Source organism: Ictidomys tridecemlineatus, chromosome 2, assembly GCF_052094955.1.
Source record: "Ictidomys tridecemlineatus isolate mIctTri1 chromosome 2, mIctTri1.hap1, whole genome shotgun sequence".
Lineage (NCBI taxonomy): Eukaryota > Metazoa > Chordata > Mammalia > Rodentia > Sciuridae > Ictidomys > Ictidomys tridecemlineatus.
The window spans coordinates 105,124,823-105,143,825 of NC_135478.1; the positions used below are offsets into that span (position 1 = coordinate 105,124,823).

General features: G+C 51.6%; 1 protein-coding gene across 4 annotated transcripts in view; it reads left to right on the forward strand.

Annotated features, from left to right (window-relative positions):
• Positions 1–19,003, forward strand: part of Glt1d1 (glycosyltransferase 1 domain containing 1) — a 68,125-nt gene that overhangs the window by 28,542 nt on the left and 20,580 nt on the right. For all 4 annotated transcript variants that reach the window (XM_078039379.1, XM_078039376.1, XM_078039378.1 and 1 more), the window contains exons 5-8: positions 1,878–1,914; positions 3,429–3,485; positions 9,251–9,346; positions 9,974–10,023. In XM_078039379.1, the coding sequence (XP_077895505.1) occupies positions 1,878–1,914; positions 3,429–3,485; positions 9,251–9,346; positions 9,974–10,023 (240 nt within the window). The remainder of the gene's footprint in view (positions 1–1,877; positions 1,915–3,428; positions 3,486–9,250; positions 9,347–9,973; positions 10,024–19,003) is intronic.

Below are 19,003 nucleotides of genomic sequence, written 5' to 3' on the forward strand. Positions count from 1 at the left end.
ATTTGCTTTAGATCACATCTCAAAATATCATTGTTGATGTGTTGTAGAGGTCTGTACTAGACTGTTCATTTACTTACCTTTTCAGGCTTTCAATGGGTTTTAGAGAAATGATATTCAAAGTCTTATAAACACCAGTGGTTGAATCTAGGAGTCTCCATGCACATCAGTTCCTTCTGATTGTAGAGTTGTCATAGCAGTTAAATGAGGTTTTTGGTAGAAAAGAGAACTTTCTAAGGGAACATTTTGCAAAGTGCATTTCATGCAGGGAGAGGCAAGACTATAAACTCTATTTTTCCTCTCCATCATGAATCCAATTTACCCAGGATTATGTGGACCCTGTTATCGTCACATGTGTGCACCAACACTGGCTGAGCTGCTATCCCACGTGCTTTTAGCAGAACTTCGGCCTCCTCTGGCCAAGGTTCTGAGCCTCTGCTGCAGAGGTGTCCTAAGGCAGAACTCTCAGCCTCCACGGTCCAGCCGAGTTTCCTACAGCTTCCCAGTGAGGTTATGATCCAACCAAAGGAGGTTTTTGGGGCTCCCACCTTCAGTTCTCAGTTTCAACATTTGCGTTATCTGGCTTTTCCCTGGAAGCTAGTGACTTCTTTAGCCAGGAGAGAAGGGAGCTTTGAGATGCCATCTCCTTGGGCTTAGATCATGTGCCTCTGCTGCCTGGTGAACAGAGAGGACACTCAAGACCCCTGGAAGCCTAGGGTCTCACGGTTAAACACAACCTGGCATGCTCATGACCAACCAGACTCCTGGAGCTGCCAGGCTGGAGCGGGGCTGTCCCCCTACAGGAGGCCCGCCTTTTCCATGGGGGTGCTGCTCCAATGCCCACTCCTCGAATTACAGGCTGGGTTGGAGGCACCAGCCAGCACACCTGTATAGGGCCAGGGCCATATTACTTCAGGGACTGCACCTGCCCCTAGACACACACACACACACACACACACACACACACACACACACACACACGAGGACAGGGCTGTGACTCCTGTGACCTCCAGACATCTAGCTGGCTTGGTTATTTCATCCATTCATCTGGAAAATTTAGGTCACAGGGCCAAAAGTCACTTATTTTGGACATTTGCCCCTGGAAATGTGTATATTTGGGCCACTAAAAGAGCGGGTGGTGTCTGTGGGGGAGCCCCTCTTCGGGTCTGCAGTGGATGTCTCTCCACTCCCACTCCCGCCTTGAGGCTGACCTTGAGTTACAGACGACTTCTGCCACTGTTTCCCAATGAACTGGAAATAGATTATTTTCGCTAGTGGTTTTGTGCAGTTTTTCCAGAAAATACCATGAGGAATAGTCAATACCTTGGCACAAACGTCGGGGTCACCCATGGAAGGGCCTGCAGGCCTGGGGCCCGGGAGCCCTGGGTCTGAGGTCCACCTGTCCTGGCCTGCGGGAGGAATCTGCCCCACATATGCATCCCCTCCCTCCCCTCCTCTTTTTCTTTCTCCTGTCTTCTTTTTGAACTGGGGGAGGGGGATGGATCTCCCACTGGAGGGTGTGTGGCCCCAGCCATACTCCCCAGGCTCCCCTCCGCTCTGGACAGCAGCAGCTGGGGCACTGGGAGCGCCATTGCGGCATGTTCTCCGCTGAGCGCCAGTAACTTCTGCTAACATAGTAACTGTGCAATCATAAAACTGCACTAACCCTAATCCCAGGGACTTCTTTTGTGCTTCTTGCCTTATAGATGCTGCCATTTAATGGCCACACCCATTAAAAGCTGAGGTAACCCTGTGGGCAGCCGAGGGGGCGATGCCTAGAGATGTTTTCCAAAAGGATTTAAAATGGCTTTTATTTTGTTTGTAAAGTGTACACAATGGACTACCAAATTTACTTTTCTCTTTCTTCCTCTTTTCAAAAGCCACACGCTAAGGACAAGATCTATGTCCAAAGTCAAGGTAAGAGTCTTTAAAATACACATATTATGTTTTGAACGAAGGTGTCCTTTAGAGAGACACACTGGGATGTTTTGGATGAGAGAATATGATTCTGATGTTTACTTAATGAGCAGGATGAACACAGTTTCATTGTTTTGTATCAGAATAAGAAATGAATAGAACACCTAGGGGAAATGACGAAAGAGTCCTTGAGACTGCAGCCTTCCCCACACTTTCCAGCAGTGGGAGTGCAATCGACCTCACCCAGGGTGCGTGTAAAACAGGGGCTGAGCACCCAGGTTGACTGAGTTGGGACCTGCCCCCCATCACGCACCCCACCCTCTTGACCTCACCCAGACTGCCCGGTGGTGGCATCTGGAGCCCTCAGCCCAACCCTGTGGGCTGTAATCACTCCTGCAAAACACTGTCGTGTGCAACCTGGAGTGGAAAGAGGGGATTCAAGGGAAGGCAGGTGACCTGACCCAGGCCAGGACAGGACAGGCAGAGGCCCAGGATGGATGCAGGGACTTCTTGGCTGGGACATCCCCCGGTGCTGCTCATCTCGCGGCACCTGCCCGAAGACCCTCCTCATTGTGTCACCATGAAAACATTGCTCCTGTGTCTCAGTGTCATTTTTAGCATCAGGACTGTTTTCACCTATGCTCCTTTCTGGAGTGTGCACCATGAGCAGGTGTGCCGCCTGGCCTGTGAGAGAGGCTGCGTGGGCACAGGGTCAGGGGGCCCGGTGGCAGGGAGGCCAGAGGTGTCCCTTGATTACAGCTGGGAGATGCTGGAGCAGGGAGGAAGCAGCGTGGGTGTGGACGCAGCCCCACGCTGACAAGCCGTGCCATCTCTGTGTCCAGCCAAAGAGGCGGAGGAACCAACTTGGCGTGCAGATCTTAGGAGTGTGGACAGTGGGTGGAGGCACCATCCCTCCCCCTCCCCCCAACGTCCCTGGCAGAGGGCTCCGGTGTGTTATCTGAGCCAACCATGATTGCTAAAGTGGGTTCTAGAAGTGGTCAGATGACTTGATCAACGTGTTATAAAACTTTCAAGCTTCCTTCCCATTGTCAAAAAATCTGCTGAGTGTTGCTCTTGAATTCAGTCTAAATCTTACAGGTTTGCTTTTTAAGAAAAAATGTAAACTTAGCAAATCTGTTTGAGGAAATGTTACCCAGACTTCAAATGATTGGACACGAATTGGTGAGGTTGAGATGAGGAATTTTAAATAAAGATAAGATGGTACATGGGCCTGTTAGGGCTCAGTTCTGTTGTGTGGGAAACCTTCTACAGGGTTCCTAAGGAACCTGAGATCTGCATGACCCAGAGGCAGTTTGACCTGGCCACGGACAGGGCCAGAGGCCGGCTGTCCTGGTGGAACCTGGGGCTGCCCTTTCACCTCCCCTGCTGGAGAGTCGATGGGCCCAGTGGGGACTGGGCTGAGTGGGTTCCTAAGAACCAAAAAGTCCACAAGCTGCCATGTCTCCCAACCTCATCCATGCCCATGTTCTCTTTTTCTGTTTCCTTCGACCCAGGAATTGCAACAATACCGAACGCCGCTTTTAACTGGAACAGCTTTCTTCAGCGCTCAGGTAAGCTGGGGCGCCTTCTCCCAGGACTTGGATGCAAGTCCTCAGGGGCAGCTCCTGTCGCCTTCATGGGCTCTGAGGGAGAGCTTGTCTAGCCCAGAGGTTGACTGGCTCGGGTGCGGCAGGACTAGGAAGCAGGATACTGGCACAAGGCCAGGAAGATGCGGAGAGCACGTGGGACATTTATTGGTCTTATTTATCTTCACAAGGGCTTGTATAGAGTGTTCATGCCTTTTAAAAAGTTCTCTTATGTATTTTATTGCTTTTGATGCAACTATGAACTTAAAAAATGAATTCTCAAAATGTTTGCTGCCCGTATGTATATATATATAAATTAATTGATTTTTGCGTGTCGATGTAACCTGTGGTTTCATGGTTGCCAACACTGCAAACTGGCTTGACTGAACCTTTCAATGGGGCACTGGGTTTTTGTAGCCCTGTGGTGAGCAGTCAGAAGAGTGTGAGGCCCTGCCTTCACGTACCTGACCCTTCTTTTCTTGGGAGGGTTCCCACCATAGACTGTGCTAGACCACGCACCTGCTGGAGCTCCTGCCTCTAGAGAGATGCCTCCTGGAAAGGAGTCCACCAGAGATGCAGAGAGGGGCTTCTTCCCTGCCTGAGAGCAGAGCAGATGAACATGGCCGTGATGTTCCTGCAGGATATTGCTGCACAGTGTCCTTAGTACAGGGCGCGTGGTGGTCCGCGGGAGAGGCACCCGGGGCATGCTCTGGGAGGAAAGCTTCCTCACGGGCTGCCAGTCCAGCACTGCTAGATGAAGGAGGGAGAAGAGGTGAAGTTGGATGCCGTGTACAGTTGGAAGTCCAAGGATTCTTCTGCTTTATGTGGAGACGTGTTTTCCCCAGAGGGGACAGTGTAGGAGTGCTGTCCAGACGGACCCACCTGCGGGTGAAGAGGAGTTGAAATCATAGGTCTACGGGGAAGCTGAGAAGCACCGTCCTCCCTTAGCCAACACCGAGGCTGGCCCATTTCACCCCAGATCCTCACGCAAAACCGCATCCACCACAAACTGTGTGTCAGTACTGGTTTCCCTGGAGAAAAAGAATCTCCAAACGTTTTATTAGAAATAATTTCTGGAGTGTGCTCCTGCATCCAAATGATAGCAGCAAGGCCAAGCTCAGCGTTACCGATGCAACCGCGCCGTCGGGCCACTTCATCACCTTGGCCAGGGTGCCATTATTCAGAACTGGTGGGCCCCTCTAAATGGCCTGCCGGGAGGTTATTTCATCTTCAGGGAATTGCAGGACGTGGTGATGGAGTGACTGAGATTCATAATTCCTAAAGGAGGAGGATGCGTCCCAGGTGCTGTGGCCTCCTGGCTGGTGTCTGGTGTTGCTACGGGGTGACCACAGAACACCCAGAGGGTCCAATGCTCCCTAGCAGACCTGTCCTCTGAGCCCTGCATGGCAGCAGTGTCCTCGTGGTGTGTGCGACTAGAAGCGTCCAGGTCCTTGGAACCCTCCGCCTGGGGAGTCTGGGAGTAGCTGGATGACTGCAAGATGGTGACCTCGGGTGGCTGGAATGGACCTGTGCCTGGGTTACCCGGCCAGGCGTCCGCTGGTCTGGGCCACCGTCTTTGTCCTATTCCAGGCTCTGAGGATAGACCGTCCTTGTCATCTCTCTTCCATCCTACCTTGGTCTCTGGGGCCTTTGGCACCTGTGGCTGTTTTGTCCCCTCCACTGAGCTTCAGTGAGGACAGAAGGTACACAGATTTGGGGCAGCTGTTATAGCCCAAACCCCTTTTGAATTCTCATGAGCTATTCCTCTGTAGAGCTGGGTGGGTGGGGGGCCTCTCTGACCCCCTTCTACACAGCTGACATCTGCTTGGTCACAAAGGCTGTTGGCGGGATAGTAGGCTTCTGCAGCGTGGGAGGACAACCTTTTATTTTTATTTTTTGGTACCAGGTATTGAAGCCAGGGACACTTAACCACTGAGCCACAACCCCAGTCCTTTTTAATATTTAATTATTTAGACACAGAGTCTGGCTGAGTTGCTTAGGGCCCCGCTAATTTGCTGAGGCTGGCTTTGAACTCTCCATCCTCCTGCCTCAGCCTCCTGAGCCACTAGAATTACAGGCGTGTGCCACTGCACCCTGCCTGAGGTCAGTCTTACCATGTGTTCTCATCTTCCAGTGTGTCCCAGGTTCCCTGACAGTGTGACTTCTCTCAGCTGTAGCTAACAAAATAACTAGTCTCCTTGGTTGAAAACACTAAACCAGTTTGATGCTAACAAGATCCATGTTTGCACATTTCAACTAAGAAGAATTTAACTGGCTACTTGGGGTACGGGCTTCTCTAGTTCCTCATGTGATGTTTGTGGCAGCCATTCTGATCAGAAGATACGGGGCAGACCCCAGGTGAGTGAGCTGGTTGTAGGGTTCTGGGCACTGCCAGGTACATTCAGTGTAATGTCCATGGTATTTGCTCCTATGCCCAAGTTAACACCTCTGAAGCCAGGGTTCCTCGCAGGCTGGGCCACCAAACCCCCAAATTAGGATCAGATCTGATCCAGGACTCTCCTTTCTATTTCTTTGTTTTTCATTTAATTTTTACTCCTGCTGCTTATTTATTTAGTCCCCCACCCTCAACATTTTGTATTTCTGAATGGAGCCCCTAAGATGCCTCACTCACACTTGGTCTTTTTCTTTTCCCGACTATTCCTAAGAAAGCTGGCTTGTTTTTGATATGGAAAATTGGTATTACTAGATCTCTTTATTCTCACACAGCCACAAAATCAGATTTCTCAGTTGAAATTCAGTAAGCCTAATGTGCTTGGCTGAAGTTCTTGAGTTCTTTTCTCCTAATAATACCCGTAAAATGTAGAGGGGGATGTCAGCTCAGACGGGGCGGGCGCGTGGTTCAGCCCGTTGGTGCTGGTGTGGGTGCCAGACCATGCAAACAGCACGATTCTGTTCTGAAGACAAAAATATCAACCTGCAGGAAACGGTTCAGGCGGGAAGACGGGGGAGTGTGTGCGTTTGTCAGTGAGGAGCTCACACCTGACTCTCGCCTACCCTGGGTATCGCAGGAAACTTAGCAGTAAAAGTACCTCTGAGTTAAATCCAAAAAACACGATGCTCCAGGACTCACATGGCTTGCAGGCCTCTTGCCTTAGGTGTCTTTTAAAATCTAGGCAGGAGCCGTCCCAGGCTGCAGGGAGCCGTGGCTGCTGTCTGGCTGATGTTTGAGTCAAGGACTTGAACTCTGGCAGAGGGGCAGGACTTTCCAGCTGTTGTCTTCATTTCCTCGAAAATGACACTTTCTGTGTGAGAGAAGTGCACACAAGACAGTCACATCTGAATGTTGTCTCCATGACTCATGCTCAGCATCCGAGGACGAGACGGGCACTTAGTCTTTTGTTCTGCCACTTCTGACTTAGTTCCCCCAATTCCCTTGACATTTAGTTTCCACCTTACAACAAAGATGGGGAAGAGGTGGGGAGCGCCGACTTCACTCCGACCCCTCCAGGGTGTTTGTCAGGAATCTCAAAATCGATCCAGTGGGTCAGGAACAAGCACCTTAAAAAATGGAAGTGAAGCCAAATGGGACACACAGAGCGCCTCGTGTGGACAGGGCGGAAGGATTTCTTGCGGTTGCATGGCACACGCCTGACCTCGTGGTGAGCGGCACTCTCACCCGGGCTCTGCGCTGTGGGTCTATCTGTGCATCTAACTTGCAGCTCAGACTTCAAACAAGTGCCAAGGTTTATGTTCTAAGGTCATTGAGGATATTCAGAGTACTGGGGAGGTATTTTTATAAAATCCTCAACATTTCAATGACAGTTTCAACAGCTCAGGGCCAGCTTTCCAAGGACCTGGGCCAGGGGATGTGTAGGCCAGACTCCCCTGCCTGACCTGGCCAAGGGCCAAGAGGCCTTCAAACTGGTATTTGAGCTGCTGATAGCGGTGCTGGTGAGGGAGGGTGTCCTGTCCCTATCCATCTCTGGGGGGGCAGAGGGCTGCCTGTTCTACATCTGTCTTTATTTCCCCCCAGAACCACTGGTACAGATCTCCACCTGTGCCACATTTGGAGTGCAGGGTTCTAGGGCTTCCTCTGTGGTTGGCTGGCTCCGCTGCTTTCAGGCCTATGGTGAAGCTGAACATGGTGTGGAAGGTGTGGTGGAGGGAGCTTGGCCACCTCTTGGCAGCCGGAAAGCACAGACCCAGAGGAGGGGCAGAGTCCAATGCCCCCTCTCAGGGCAAGCCCTGACTTCAGGTCCTCTGACCTCCACTTCAGGTTGTGCATCTATCTTGCAGCTCAGACTTCAAACAAGTGCCAAGGTTTATGTTCTAAGGTCATTGAGGATATTCAGAGTACTGGGGAGGTATTTTTATAAAATCCTCAACATTTCAATGACAGTTTCAACAGTTCAGAGACAGCAATAACTTTATTTTTTTCTTTTGTGGTGTAGAGGATTGAGCCCAGGGCCCTAAGCATGCTAGGCAAGCACTCTACCACCAGGGTCTAGCCCAGCTCAGGTGAGAACTTTTGAGGCTTTTTAGAGAGACATCTCAGTGTTAGCCTGTGGGTAAAGTTTGTCTTCAGATTTAGATACACATTGCTTTTCTTAGGGTCTGGGAGTTCTGTTCACTGGCGTCCATAGTTAGACTCATTGCATTTCTGTTCAAGACTCAGAAAAACAGAAGGTCGGAAATTGTTTGCATTGAATAATGGACAAATGCCCATGTTGGGAAAGATGACCTGGCAGGAGTTTATGACCAGTTGTACTGGTTGCAAATGCCAGAGCGTCAGGTGGCCTGTGTTGAGGCTGTCGGTTGCCTAGGAGTCAGTCCTCTGCTGGGTTCAATCCAGAGGTGCCAGGGTGCTCTGCTTGAGGGGCCACCTGAGAATCTCTCTTGCTTTTCTGGGTGGGTATCATCATTTTGTGGCTGCTCCTGTCTGCTTCTTGGAGTCTGTGGGGCTCACTCACTGTGTGCAGTTGGCTAAGGTTCAGGGGGTCCTGCCTGGCCTTGCCACAGGTCTGGGGTCTCACCCAGCAGGGATGCACCTCTCCTCACAGTCTCCTTTCCAACGCAGTTGCTGGGCCCTATTACCAGGCCCCCAGGTGTGCCAGGCAGTGGGTGTGTGGGCTCCACAAGGCTCCTACGGCCAATGCGTGGAGGTCTCTGCAGCCTCCCTCACTGTGAGGCCAGCCCGAGGTCAGGGAAGGAAGTGGGCACCACTTGATGGGAACAGCTGCAAACTCACACCACAGCTCTCCATCTGGCAAACCCAATCCTTTTAAAATCATACAAACATATTCTTTTATTTTGAAACCCTTTCCAGCTTTATGGAGGCATAATTGACAAATCAGAATTGTAATCTGAACGGTGCACAGTGTGAGGAATTGATGTACCCGTGTGTTCTCTCACGGGCCTGTGGGCATGTGCACTTAGATGTGCGACCCTCTCCCTGCCTGGTTGTGTATTAAGCATACTTTAATACAGAAGCCCTTTTCCTAGCTTCACCAAGCAGAGTCCTCCCAGATGGAATCGGGTCCAAGTATTCTCTGGGCTGCTGGTCCCCTCTCTGAGGTTGGGTCAGCTCCCTTGGCCCGGCCCTTCCTCATTGCAGCAGAGGTTAGCATGCTGCAGAGGCTGAGCTGAGCCCAGGTGCACCCCCAGAGGGGGCTGAGGACGTTGAGGAAACACCAGGGAGGAGGCTTTTGTCTTCCCAGCCCGAGAGGCAACAGGGCTGTGGCAGCTCCAGGGGCGTGCTCTCCACTGAAGTGTCCCCCCTTGTGTTGCAGAGATTAACCAAAATGCTGACAACCTGCACGTGTTCCTTCTGATCTGCGGGCTCAGGCAGGTCAAAGACCCGCTCTACCTGGTGGATGCCTTTTCAGGTATGTTCCCTGCGGGGCCTGTGAGTGTCAGGACATTGAACGCGCCCGTCAGAGCTCTGACCCTGTCCTCTCTCTGTCCTTGTGCTTCGAACATGAGCAGAACCATTTCCAGATTGTTACAGCAGAAACCATGGGAAACATGGCTGACGGGCTTAAGGGAGGAGTGGTGACTTCAGCCTAGTTTCCTGCTTTTTTCTGTCCTCAGAGCCGAGGAACTCATCAAATCACAGCTGATCAGGAGGCTACAAATTTTTATCTGGAAACTATTCCATACGTGCCTATTTGCACAACAGGTTTACCACTGTATTTTGTTGTTGGAATTGATCTATTTACACTTGAGTTCATTCTAAACTCCATATTGGGTTTTGGTGGCATATTGGTCCTAGTTCTCTGGTAAATTAGAAATATGGATAATGTACAACATAGTGGGGAAAAAATCTTATTTAAAAACAAACTGTCACATGTATAAATTCTCAAGAAATATAATTTACAATGGCTAATATTATGATTGGTAGTGTAAGAATAAGAAATTATTTATATTTTGCAGTAAACATGTTAAATGTAATTGTATAGCTGTGACTTAAAGCCATTTTAAAAAATCTTTTTTTTTTCTTTTTCCTTCTCAAGAATGGCATCAAGAAGAGCCCAACGTTTACATGGTAATTGTGGGCCCTGAAGTAAGTCCATGTTTTGTGAACATTTAGTTCATCTCTGTTTTCTTCTTTGTCCTCTTTTATGTATTTTCTAAAAATTAGTTTACATTACTCTCCTAACCAGCAGGACTTTTTTTCTCTTTTTAACTAAATGAAGTCAGTTTGCCTTTTAAAAATGAAAACCAGACCAAGGTTAAAGATCATCACAACTGAAATTAATCTTTGCAGTTAATTTATTGCAGAAGTCATTACAATTATTCTTTACAACCACCTTTTGCTGCAAAGGATAGCATACTTAAATTCTTACACAAATACAGATGGGTCATACAAAGAGAAAATTATTTAAAGTCATATAAAGCGGAGGTTAGTCTAAATCAACATTGCGCACAGCCCACTTTGTCTCTAGAACTCTCTTAAATTGTTTAAGAAGGGAACTCAGTTCTGTTTTTTCAACCCAGCCTCACACTGAGTTATCGGCCGGTGTTGAGAGGCTTGTGTGGAGCATGCTTGTGTGTAAGCAGAAGGAACTCAGGGGTGGGGAGATGACCATGAATGACCATGGCGACCCTTGCCAGGGAAGAGTCCTGTAGAGTCCTTGGAGCTGTCCCTCCTGTCCCCCACTGTCCAGGATGGTCAGTCACCTGCTCTGTCTCACACTCAGTTTTCAGTGCTCAGGACCCAGAGAATCTGCGGCCGCCCTGGCCATCTCATAAATAGGAGCTGACCCAGCAGTTGTTTCCAGCAGTTTGGTGTTTCTGGCCAGGAGAATGCAATGTCGCAGCAATAAGTCCATTTCTTCCTGGGGTTTCTGGGCCAGGGTTGTTGCTGGGGTGTGAATGCTGCGTCCCACCCCCATTCCTATGCGGAGTCCTGCCCCAGCATGCCAGGGTGTCTGGAGGTGGAGCATTTGGCTTCAGGGCATGGAGCCCTGGTGATGGGATTAGTGCCTCATCAAAGGTCCCAGAGAGCTGCTCCCCATCACCCCCAAGTGAGGACATAAGAAGAAGTCACCAGCTATGAGGCAGGAAGTTGACCTTGCCTGACTCCAAGTCCTCTGGCACCGTGACCTTGGACTTCCAAACTGCAGAACCGTGAGTGTTTGTTCATAGCCCTGAGTACATGGTGCGATGCTGCAGCGGCCCAAACAACCAAGACAGTTAAGTCTGTGCCGTGCTGTTCTGCCCCCACCTTGCTGCCTTTGTGCGGGCGGGGACCCAGAGTTGTGATGGTACACAGGCTCCACCCTCTCTACATAGGAGCGACCCTAGCCAAGAACTCCAACTCCAACTCCAGAGAAGGGACGTCACACAAGTTCCCTGAGGCTTGGTGGTGTGGTCCTTCTTCCTCAGCCGGTTTTTCTGGTTTTCTCAGGGACTGTAGTACTGGCTGCTTGCTTCAGTGTTCCCAAGGGCTTTTGGAAACTATTTGTTTCCCTGCAAAGAGGCTAGAGAAGCTACTAAGGTCTGGCATCTGTAGGAGAGGACCCCCATCCATGCCATGTGCTTGGTACAACACGCACTCTCACACCTCTGCACACATGCACACAGAATGCTGGCTTTGGGTGGTAACAGATGATTCCTGGTGCACTAATTACACTTCAGTCCCACAGTGGGAAAGTTACTATTATTTTAAAAATCCTCCTTCCAGCCTTCTGTTTGAAGGACATGATTAGAAGAAAAAGTTTGATGCTGCAATTCTTGTTAGCCCAGGAGAAGCTTTCAGGCTTAGGCTGTGGACTAGCAATGACAGCACCCAGAGAACTTAGTAAGGTGACTTTCTTGCCGGGCACAGTGACACATGCCTGTGACCCCAGTGGCTCAGGAGGCTGAGGCATGAGGATTGCAAGTTCAAAGCCAACCTCAGCATCTTAGCAAGATCCTAAGCAACTCAGCAAGACCCTTTTTATTTATAAAAAGGGCTGTGGATGTGGCTCAGTGGTAAAGTGCCCCTGGGTTCAACCCCCAGTACTGGAAAAAAAAGACCCCCCAAAACAAGCAAAAAAATACTTTGTTTTTCAACGTTTACATTTTCCTGATGCTATTCTACTTAGAGTACGTGGAACTGGCTTTCCGAATAGGATGATTTCCTTTAAACATAAAACAAATTGACTTCAGGAAAAGTGCTCAAGAAGCAATGGTACAGATGACACGCAGGCACGACAAATCGTGAGGACCCGTGCAAACAGCTGAGTCAGGTGTGGGTGTGCAGCGGGAGAAGAGGCCAGCACAACATGGGCGTGGGGCCCACGTGGTCTTGGCTCCATATGTGTCCTCTTCAGGAAACCTGCAGGCCACGCGAGCTGGGCCTAGTGGACAGTGCCACTGTGTGGGAGAAACCCTCCTGGGTCCCCACTGGGCTCCACCACAGCACCCCCCTATCACAGCCCTTCAGGGGGCACATCATCACTGCTGTGCTCCTGTGACACATGCCTTTCCTCCCCGTCTTTCCGGAATGCCTCTCCTCTTGCCAGCCTTTGCCTGCTTTGTGAAGGAACCATCAGTGTGAAACGAGCTTCTCTTTCCTTCCCAGTGGGCAGTGAGGTCCACTGTCCCTGAGGTGTGGCGGCCGTGGTGAGCTGGGAGGGCTGCATCCAGCCGCAGCAGGGTTGTGGGGCTTGGAAGGTGCAGGACTCTGTGCCACCTTGTGAGAGCTGTGTGTGTCTGGAGGCCTCATGGGTGTGTGTGTGGGTCACTGTTGCCCAGGATGATGGCGTGAGCTGCCTTCATTTCTAAGTGCCCACGCTGTGAGCCCTCACACACACCCCGTTGCCCATGGAGGACCTGCACAGTGTGCTTCTCTTGTTCTCCTCTGCTCTGGAAGGATGTAATCACTAACTGGTTTTGAGCAAAGACTGTGACAGCTTTGCCTGATGAGGTGTTGACCGGGGTTTGACGATCCAGGATTAGGGACCAGAGGGTGGTTTGGGGCAGGTTGAAGGCCATGGAGGAGGGGCCTGTCTCGGCCATTGCCAGAGGCCCTACAGCCCCATTTCCAAGTGGATCTAACACCACTGCAGCTTCCCCGACCACAGGGTGCTTACCAGGCAAGCTAGGTACAGGGAAAGTCCCTGGGTCCCCACTCCCACTAGACCACCCCACCCAGGTCCCCTGGGGCTGTTGTGGGGCTTTATCTGCAGCCCCACAGGTTAGTTCCCCCGGGGTGGGGCAGAGGACACAGGCCATGAGAGCAGTCGCCAGGCAGCTCTTCAGCCAGGCTCTGGGACTCGGCGTGAAGCCTTCCCAGCTGAGAGTGCTTCAGCTCCTTGCCTGAGTCCCTCGTGGCTCTGAAGCACCTCTCCCACGAGACACTTCACTATCTGTAATTAAAACCCCTCCAGGAAATGGAGCTGCATCTTCGGCTGCACATTTGTTGCTGAGCAGAGCAGCCTCAGCACCAGGCTGGTACGGGTCCGTGTTGCCCGGAGCTCTCCTGGGACTTGCCAGCTTCTTCTACAATGGCAGGTGACACTGAATCTTCCAGGTCTGACTCTGGTTGCATAAAGGGAGTGTCTCTGGGCCGTCTGGCAGAATCCAGGCTCTGTCCTGCCTCCTGAAAGATCTTTCTCACATCTCAGGTGGACAGCCGACAGCCCCACAGACCTGCGCACCACCTCACAGAGCGGCTAGTGCGCCTGCACCCCAAGGCAGCTGAGGCCCCGTAGTTATGACCCTCCGGCCACCTGTGTCCTTCCTGATACTCTCTGTCCTTAGATGTTTCTTTCTGGTACTGGGGATTGAAACCAGGGATGCACTACCACTGAGCCACTGTCCTTTTTATTTGAGGACAGTGCCTTGCTAAGCTGCCCAGGTCAGCCTTGCACTTGAGATCCTCCTGCCTCAGCCTGCCAAGTCACTGGGGTTACAGGTGTGTGCCACCATGCCTGGCTTGTCTTTAAGATTTAGCATGTTTTTTTGGATCCTTTGGCAATTCAGATGGGCTTGAGCCTCCACGTTTTGTCTATGTTTTAGCCGTGGCCAACGGTAGTGCCACAGACACTTGACCACCAGCTTTATGCGGCAGGGCCCATTGGTGGAAAATCCTATTTGGCCTTCCATGGTGTAAGCACTTTCTCGGTGCTCAGTCCCAAGTTTCCAAGCTGATGTCACTGAAGGCAGCCTTGAGAGGAGATGGGATGGGCACCAGCAGCTGTCACCAGCAGGCAGAGCCGCCCCAACACATGCTATGTGGCAATGTGCCACACACACACACACACACACACACACACACACACACACACACACACACACGAGACTCACCTGCCACACGCACACACTGGAACGGAAAGGAGGTCAGCTAAACAACATTTATTTCTTGCGGTTCCTGCACTCTGATAGTTTAAAGAAGCTTTTGGGGTCCCAGGTTCTGGCCTAGCAAGCACCCTGCTGTCAGGTACACCCCAGGTGCACTAGGCCTGCTTAGAAATGGGCCCAGGGGCCTTGGCAACCGTGACAAAGCTTCCAGAACGGCCCTTCTACGTCCCTTTTCAGAGTGCTATTTCCACCTCAAATTTGCTTTCACGATTTGCTGTGTGGTCTGGGTGGCTTGAGCCATGTAGTGTGGCAGGTGTCTGTTTGTGCCAGACCCCACTGGACATTGCCTGTGTGAAGGCACACTTGCTGCTTCCTTGTGAGACTCCCCCTGGCTCACCTGGCTCCCGAAGGACCCTTTCAGGTGCCCTCCCCTGAGCTCTCAGCTCCAACCCACCCCCTGTCGCTGCAGAACTCTGAATCCTCCAAGTCAGGCCTTCGGTTTGACCTCATGCCTGGATCCAGAGCAAAGGAGATGGACATCATCTTACATTTGAGTTTGGACACGTACTACAGCATCAGGGGCCCACATGCTCATGATCTGGAGGCAGTCGGAGAAGGGGCAAGAGGTCAATTCTAGGGATGCCTTAAATTCTTAGTTTAGTGACTGGCCTTCACAGATGGGCCCTCTGAAGTGCACAGTTATCTGGGGCATCTGAGGTGGTGCACCCTCATTCTCCTCTGGTCCGCATGCTTCTTCATCAGCCATGGCTCTCAGTGAGGGAGGAGCTCTTAAGACTTGAGCTAGGCTCTTGGCGGGCCTCACCCTCCCAGGTCACATCCAGTGCCTCTGTGCAGAAGCACATCAACTTGGTTAGACCCTGTGTCACAAAGAGGAGCCCAGCCTGTTAGGGGATGACTGCCGTGATCCGGGGTCCTGTCTGTCCTTATGCGGAGCCCATGTGAGCCGAACCCCTTGAAGAAATTGTACAGCTCACACATATGGCTTCACCATGGGCACCAGAAATGAGCCGCCTCTTGCCCAAGGTCAGCAAAAGGGATTGTGAGAATACAGGAGCTTGTTAAGGAGCACTGGGGTGCTGAGGAACTGGCTTGGGTGTAGACAGTAATCCCCAAATCGGAGGGGCACGGTGTCTGGTGGTGAAGAGCCTGGCTCAAGGCTGCACCGGGGACACTGCTCCATCTGCTTCCTGCTCTCCAGGGTTCAGGGTCCAGGAAGAGGGCATCAGAATGTCCCAGCTCTGGTCACACAGCCTGCCCCATGGAAGGAGAGGACTAGCACCTGATGCTCCTCCCACCAGGCCCTCTCCTTTGGGAAGAGGCGAGGAAGAATGCTGAGGCAGCCGGGCACCGGCCAGAGGGGCGGCAGGAACACAGAGCAGCGGAAGCAAAAAGGAAAGAAACTCCCAGGTGTGCACAGGTGTCTGTTCTCATTAAGAATCAAAGACAAGGACTGGGTACTTTTCTAGGTCAACTACGGCATCCTGTGGCTGTTTGGTTTCTCCATCAGGGAGATGGAAAGATCATGTCCTCAGCAGTGACCTGGGCAGGCGGCAGGGAAACCTTCGTGGCACTCTCTCTCCTGCACCCGCCACCTCCAGGGGCACGCCCACCACATGGAGGCCCAGAGGAGGCTGGGGGAGGCTGGGTTTCTTTGTGTGCTTCTTGGTCCTGTGCTGTTGTGACCACGTCCCCATCCCGGTCTACGGCTCTCTCTGTAGGTCAGGGTCTAGGTCGGGAGATCTATGTCATTTAACATCCACAGCTATTTTGAGGGCTCGCCCAGGAGTGAGTGCCTGTTCCAGGCCCCTGACGTATCCCGGTGGGCAGGATGGACCTGCTGTCTGTCTGCCTGCAACCCACACTAGTTGGGAGAGACCTAAGCAGGCAGGACCAGCTGCAGGAAGCTCACTGAGGGCAGTCTGGGGCTGGAGCCTGTTCCCTGGGCCTCTTACCCACCTTTCCTGTGGCAGCCCAGAGGCAGTCACCTGGTCCCCATGGCGCTCGTTTGAATATCGTCACTCAGTCTGTCGTTGGCTTTTATCTACTCGACCAGCTCTTCTCACAAAATTGCAACCTGAGTGTTTCTTGATTGCTTTAAAAAAAATCACCAATGTCATGTATTTTATTTTTTAGAGCTTTCTTACGTAGGTTTATTTCTTAGCAAGAGCTCTCCGGAAAGCTGGGTCCTAGTATCATATCAGCTAATGCATGAGTCGCTGCTACCTCTAGGGCAGTGCTCCTCAGTGGTGAGCATTACGGCTAGTAGAGGGTCACAGGCACGTCGCAGCACCCGGAGCCTGGGGGCTCGTGACTTAACCACCCTGTGCCTCCATCGCCCTGTCTACAAAGCGAGGATGACCAGGACAGCAGTATCTGCTCTCCATCTGCTGTGAGGTCCCAGTGAGGGAGACTGAGGCAGCGGCTGGCGCATGGTGGTCAAGTCCAAGCCAGTTGGTGCCCATGCTCCCTTTCTGCTCTGGGGGCTGAGGTGCGGCTCTGGACGCAGGATGCTCTGAGCTCAGCTTGGGTTTCCCATTAACGCGCCTTTGATCTCAGTTCACCCATTTCCGCAGAGCGTGCGGCTCCGGCTTGCAGGGGCACCTTGTGTGAGTGCGTTCCTGGGCTCTTTGATGAGGAGTGCAGGGAGCACACTTGGTCTGGGCATGACAGCTTAATGACTTTCCACAATAACTTCTCATATCAAAGATTATTTCCCTGAAGCCTGGGAGCTGAAACAATATATTTTTGCTAGGAAATAAACAAACTTGGAAGAAGGAAATGAGAATTTTCTCTGCTGCTTGCAACAATTTGCCTTTAAAAATTTCATAACATGTGCTTTCATTAAATAAAAATATCCACCCTTCCTTTCCTTTTTATCTTGTGTTTTGTTCCACTTGGCTTCCCTAAGAGATTTGAAAATGAACTGATGTGGAAGATAAACCCAGAAAAACTCAATGCAGTTTGTAGCTTCGTCTTCAGCGATGTTGTTAGACCTTCAGTGAAATTCTAGTTAAAGCACCAGGTACTTGGAGGCCGTACAAGCCTGGAGTTGTTTCCTTGACAAATCATCTTTCCCTGAATGTGTGATCTCGAGAGCCGAAGCGTGCTAGTAAAATTAAAAAGAGGGATTTCTAGCTAAAAGTCATCACAAGTAAAATATGAATGTGAAAGTTAGCCTGTGGGCCAGGAGGGCGTTCATAGGTGGTTTGCTGTGTCTCTGCTGGAGGCTGGGGTCACAGTGTCCTCATCTGAACAAAGGAAGCAGGATGGGTGCTGGACAGTAGGGCGAGCTGGGGCTGGTTCACCTGGAGGATGTCCCCAGGCACAGAGGGTGTGCGGACACTGCATGAGTAGGTCACGGGCACATGGGTGACTTTGCTGGGGAGATTGGGACTTAGTTGGGTACAGAGGGCGAACCGTGGGTGAGTAGGGAGGTGTTCCTGGGGCCACATGAGGTTTCTATGAGCTGTTTGATGAATCACTTGGAGCAGAAGCCGGGGAGGCAGGAGATGCAGGAGAGCTTGGTTTTAAGGATCCAGGTGTCAGAGTCACTGCCTGAATTTGCATACCGGCCCAGTGTCCTTCCAGCAGCTGTGTAATCCTGGTGAGGTTACACGACCTCTCTGAGCATTAGTGTCCTCATGTGTAGAAGGGGACAATGATAGCGGGATTATGACAAGGACTGAGTTGATGTGTGTGGCGGGCTCAGCACGGGGCTCATCCCAGGTCTGGCATCCAGTGAGAGGCAGAGCATTGACTATAACACGTACAGTGGCGGAAAACACCAAGTTGCTCATGAGTTTTTCTAGGAATAACGTTAAATTTCTTCTGCATCCTTATGCATCCACCCCTGAGGCAGGCCGGCACAGCAGTTCCCGGTGGTGTGGTGCTCGGCCAGGGCTGCCCAGGCCCCAGCACACTGTTCACCCCCCAGGGAGAAGCTAGAGGACTTGATGGGGAGCTCTGGCTACTCTACTGCTCACGGCTCCTGTGAGCTCCTATGCTCATGTGACTCCAGGATATGATGTAGGGCAGTGTGAGCAGGGCCATGTAGGATGGGCTGCGTGCCCCCTTCACAGCTAGGGTGGCTCTGCTCAGGTCCTCTCCCAAGGACTGTAGGAAAGGGGAGTAGCCAGTCCCCTGCCCATTTCCCTCCTGACCACACTTTTTAGAGATCTGCTATGTCACTGTGAGCTTCCTGACACTGATTAGTGTCGAGTCCAACACGTAGGGACACCAGGGGTGTCAATAAACCTAACATTACTTACCCTTGTGGGGAGCCCGGCAGCCCAGAGTGGTTCAGTGGAATACCTGGGGTCCAGCACACACACGAAGCATTTTCTTACCAGAGGATAGTGCACGAACGATTCCAGGAAGCAGCATGGGGTGAGCCAGAGGGACAGCCTCCAGTCTTCAGAGCTGCCTGGCTTGCCGTTCCCCCCTCCCACTGGAGGTATAAATGGGAACAGAACTTGGTTCTGCCGACTCCCAGCACCTCCGAGCCCCAGGGAGACGCAGATGCTTCGCGCTCTGCTCACGCCCTTCTCGGCCTGTGATCTGAGGCCATGTCGAGGATTCGGTGACAGGTTTGCATAAACTTAAGATGTTTTCAGTTATTTTAAAGTTGTGCTGTTGACCACTCGTGGAGGGACGGTCGAGGCAGGATGGCAGCCTCCAGGTGGGTTGGGAAGAGCTGTGGTTAGGTGGGGCCGATGTGGTGAGGAAGGACGTCC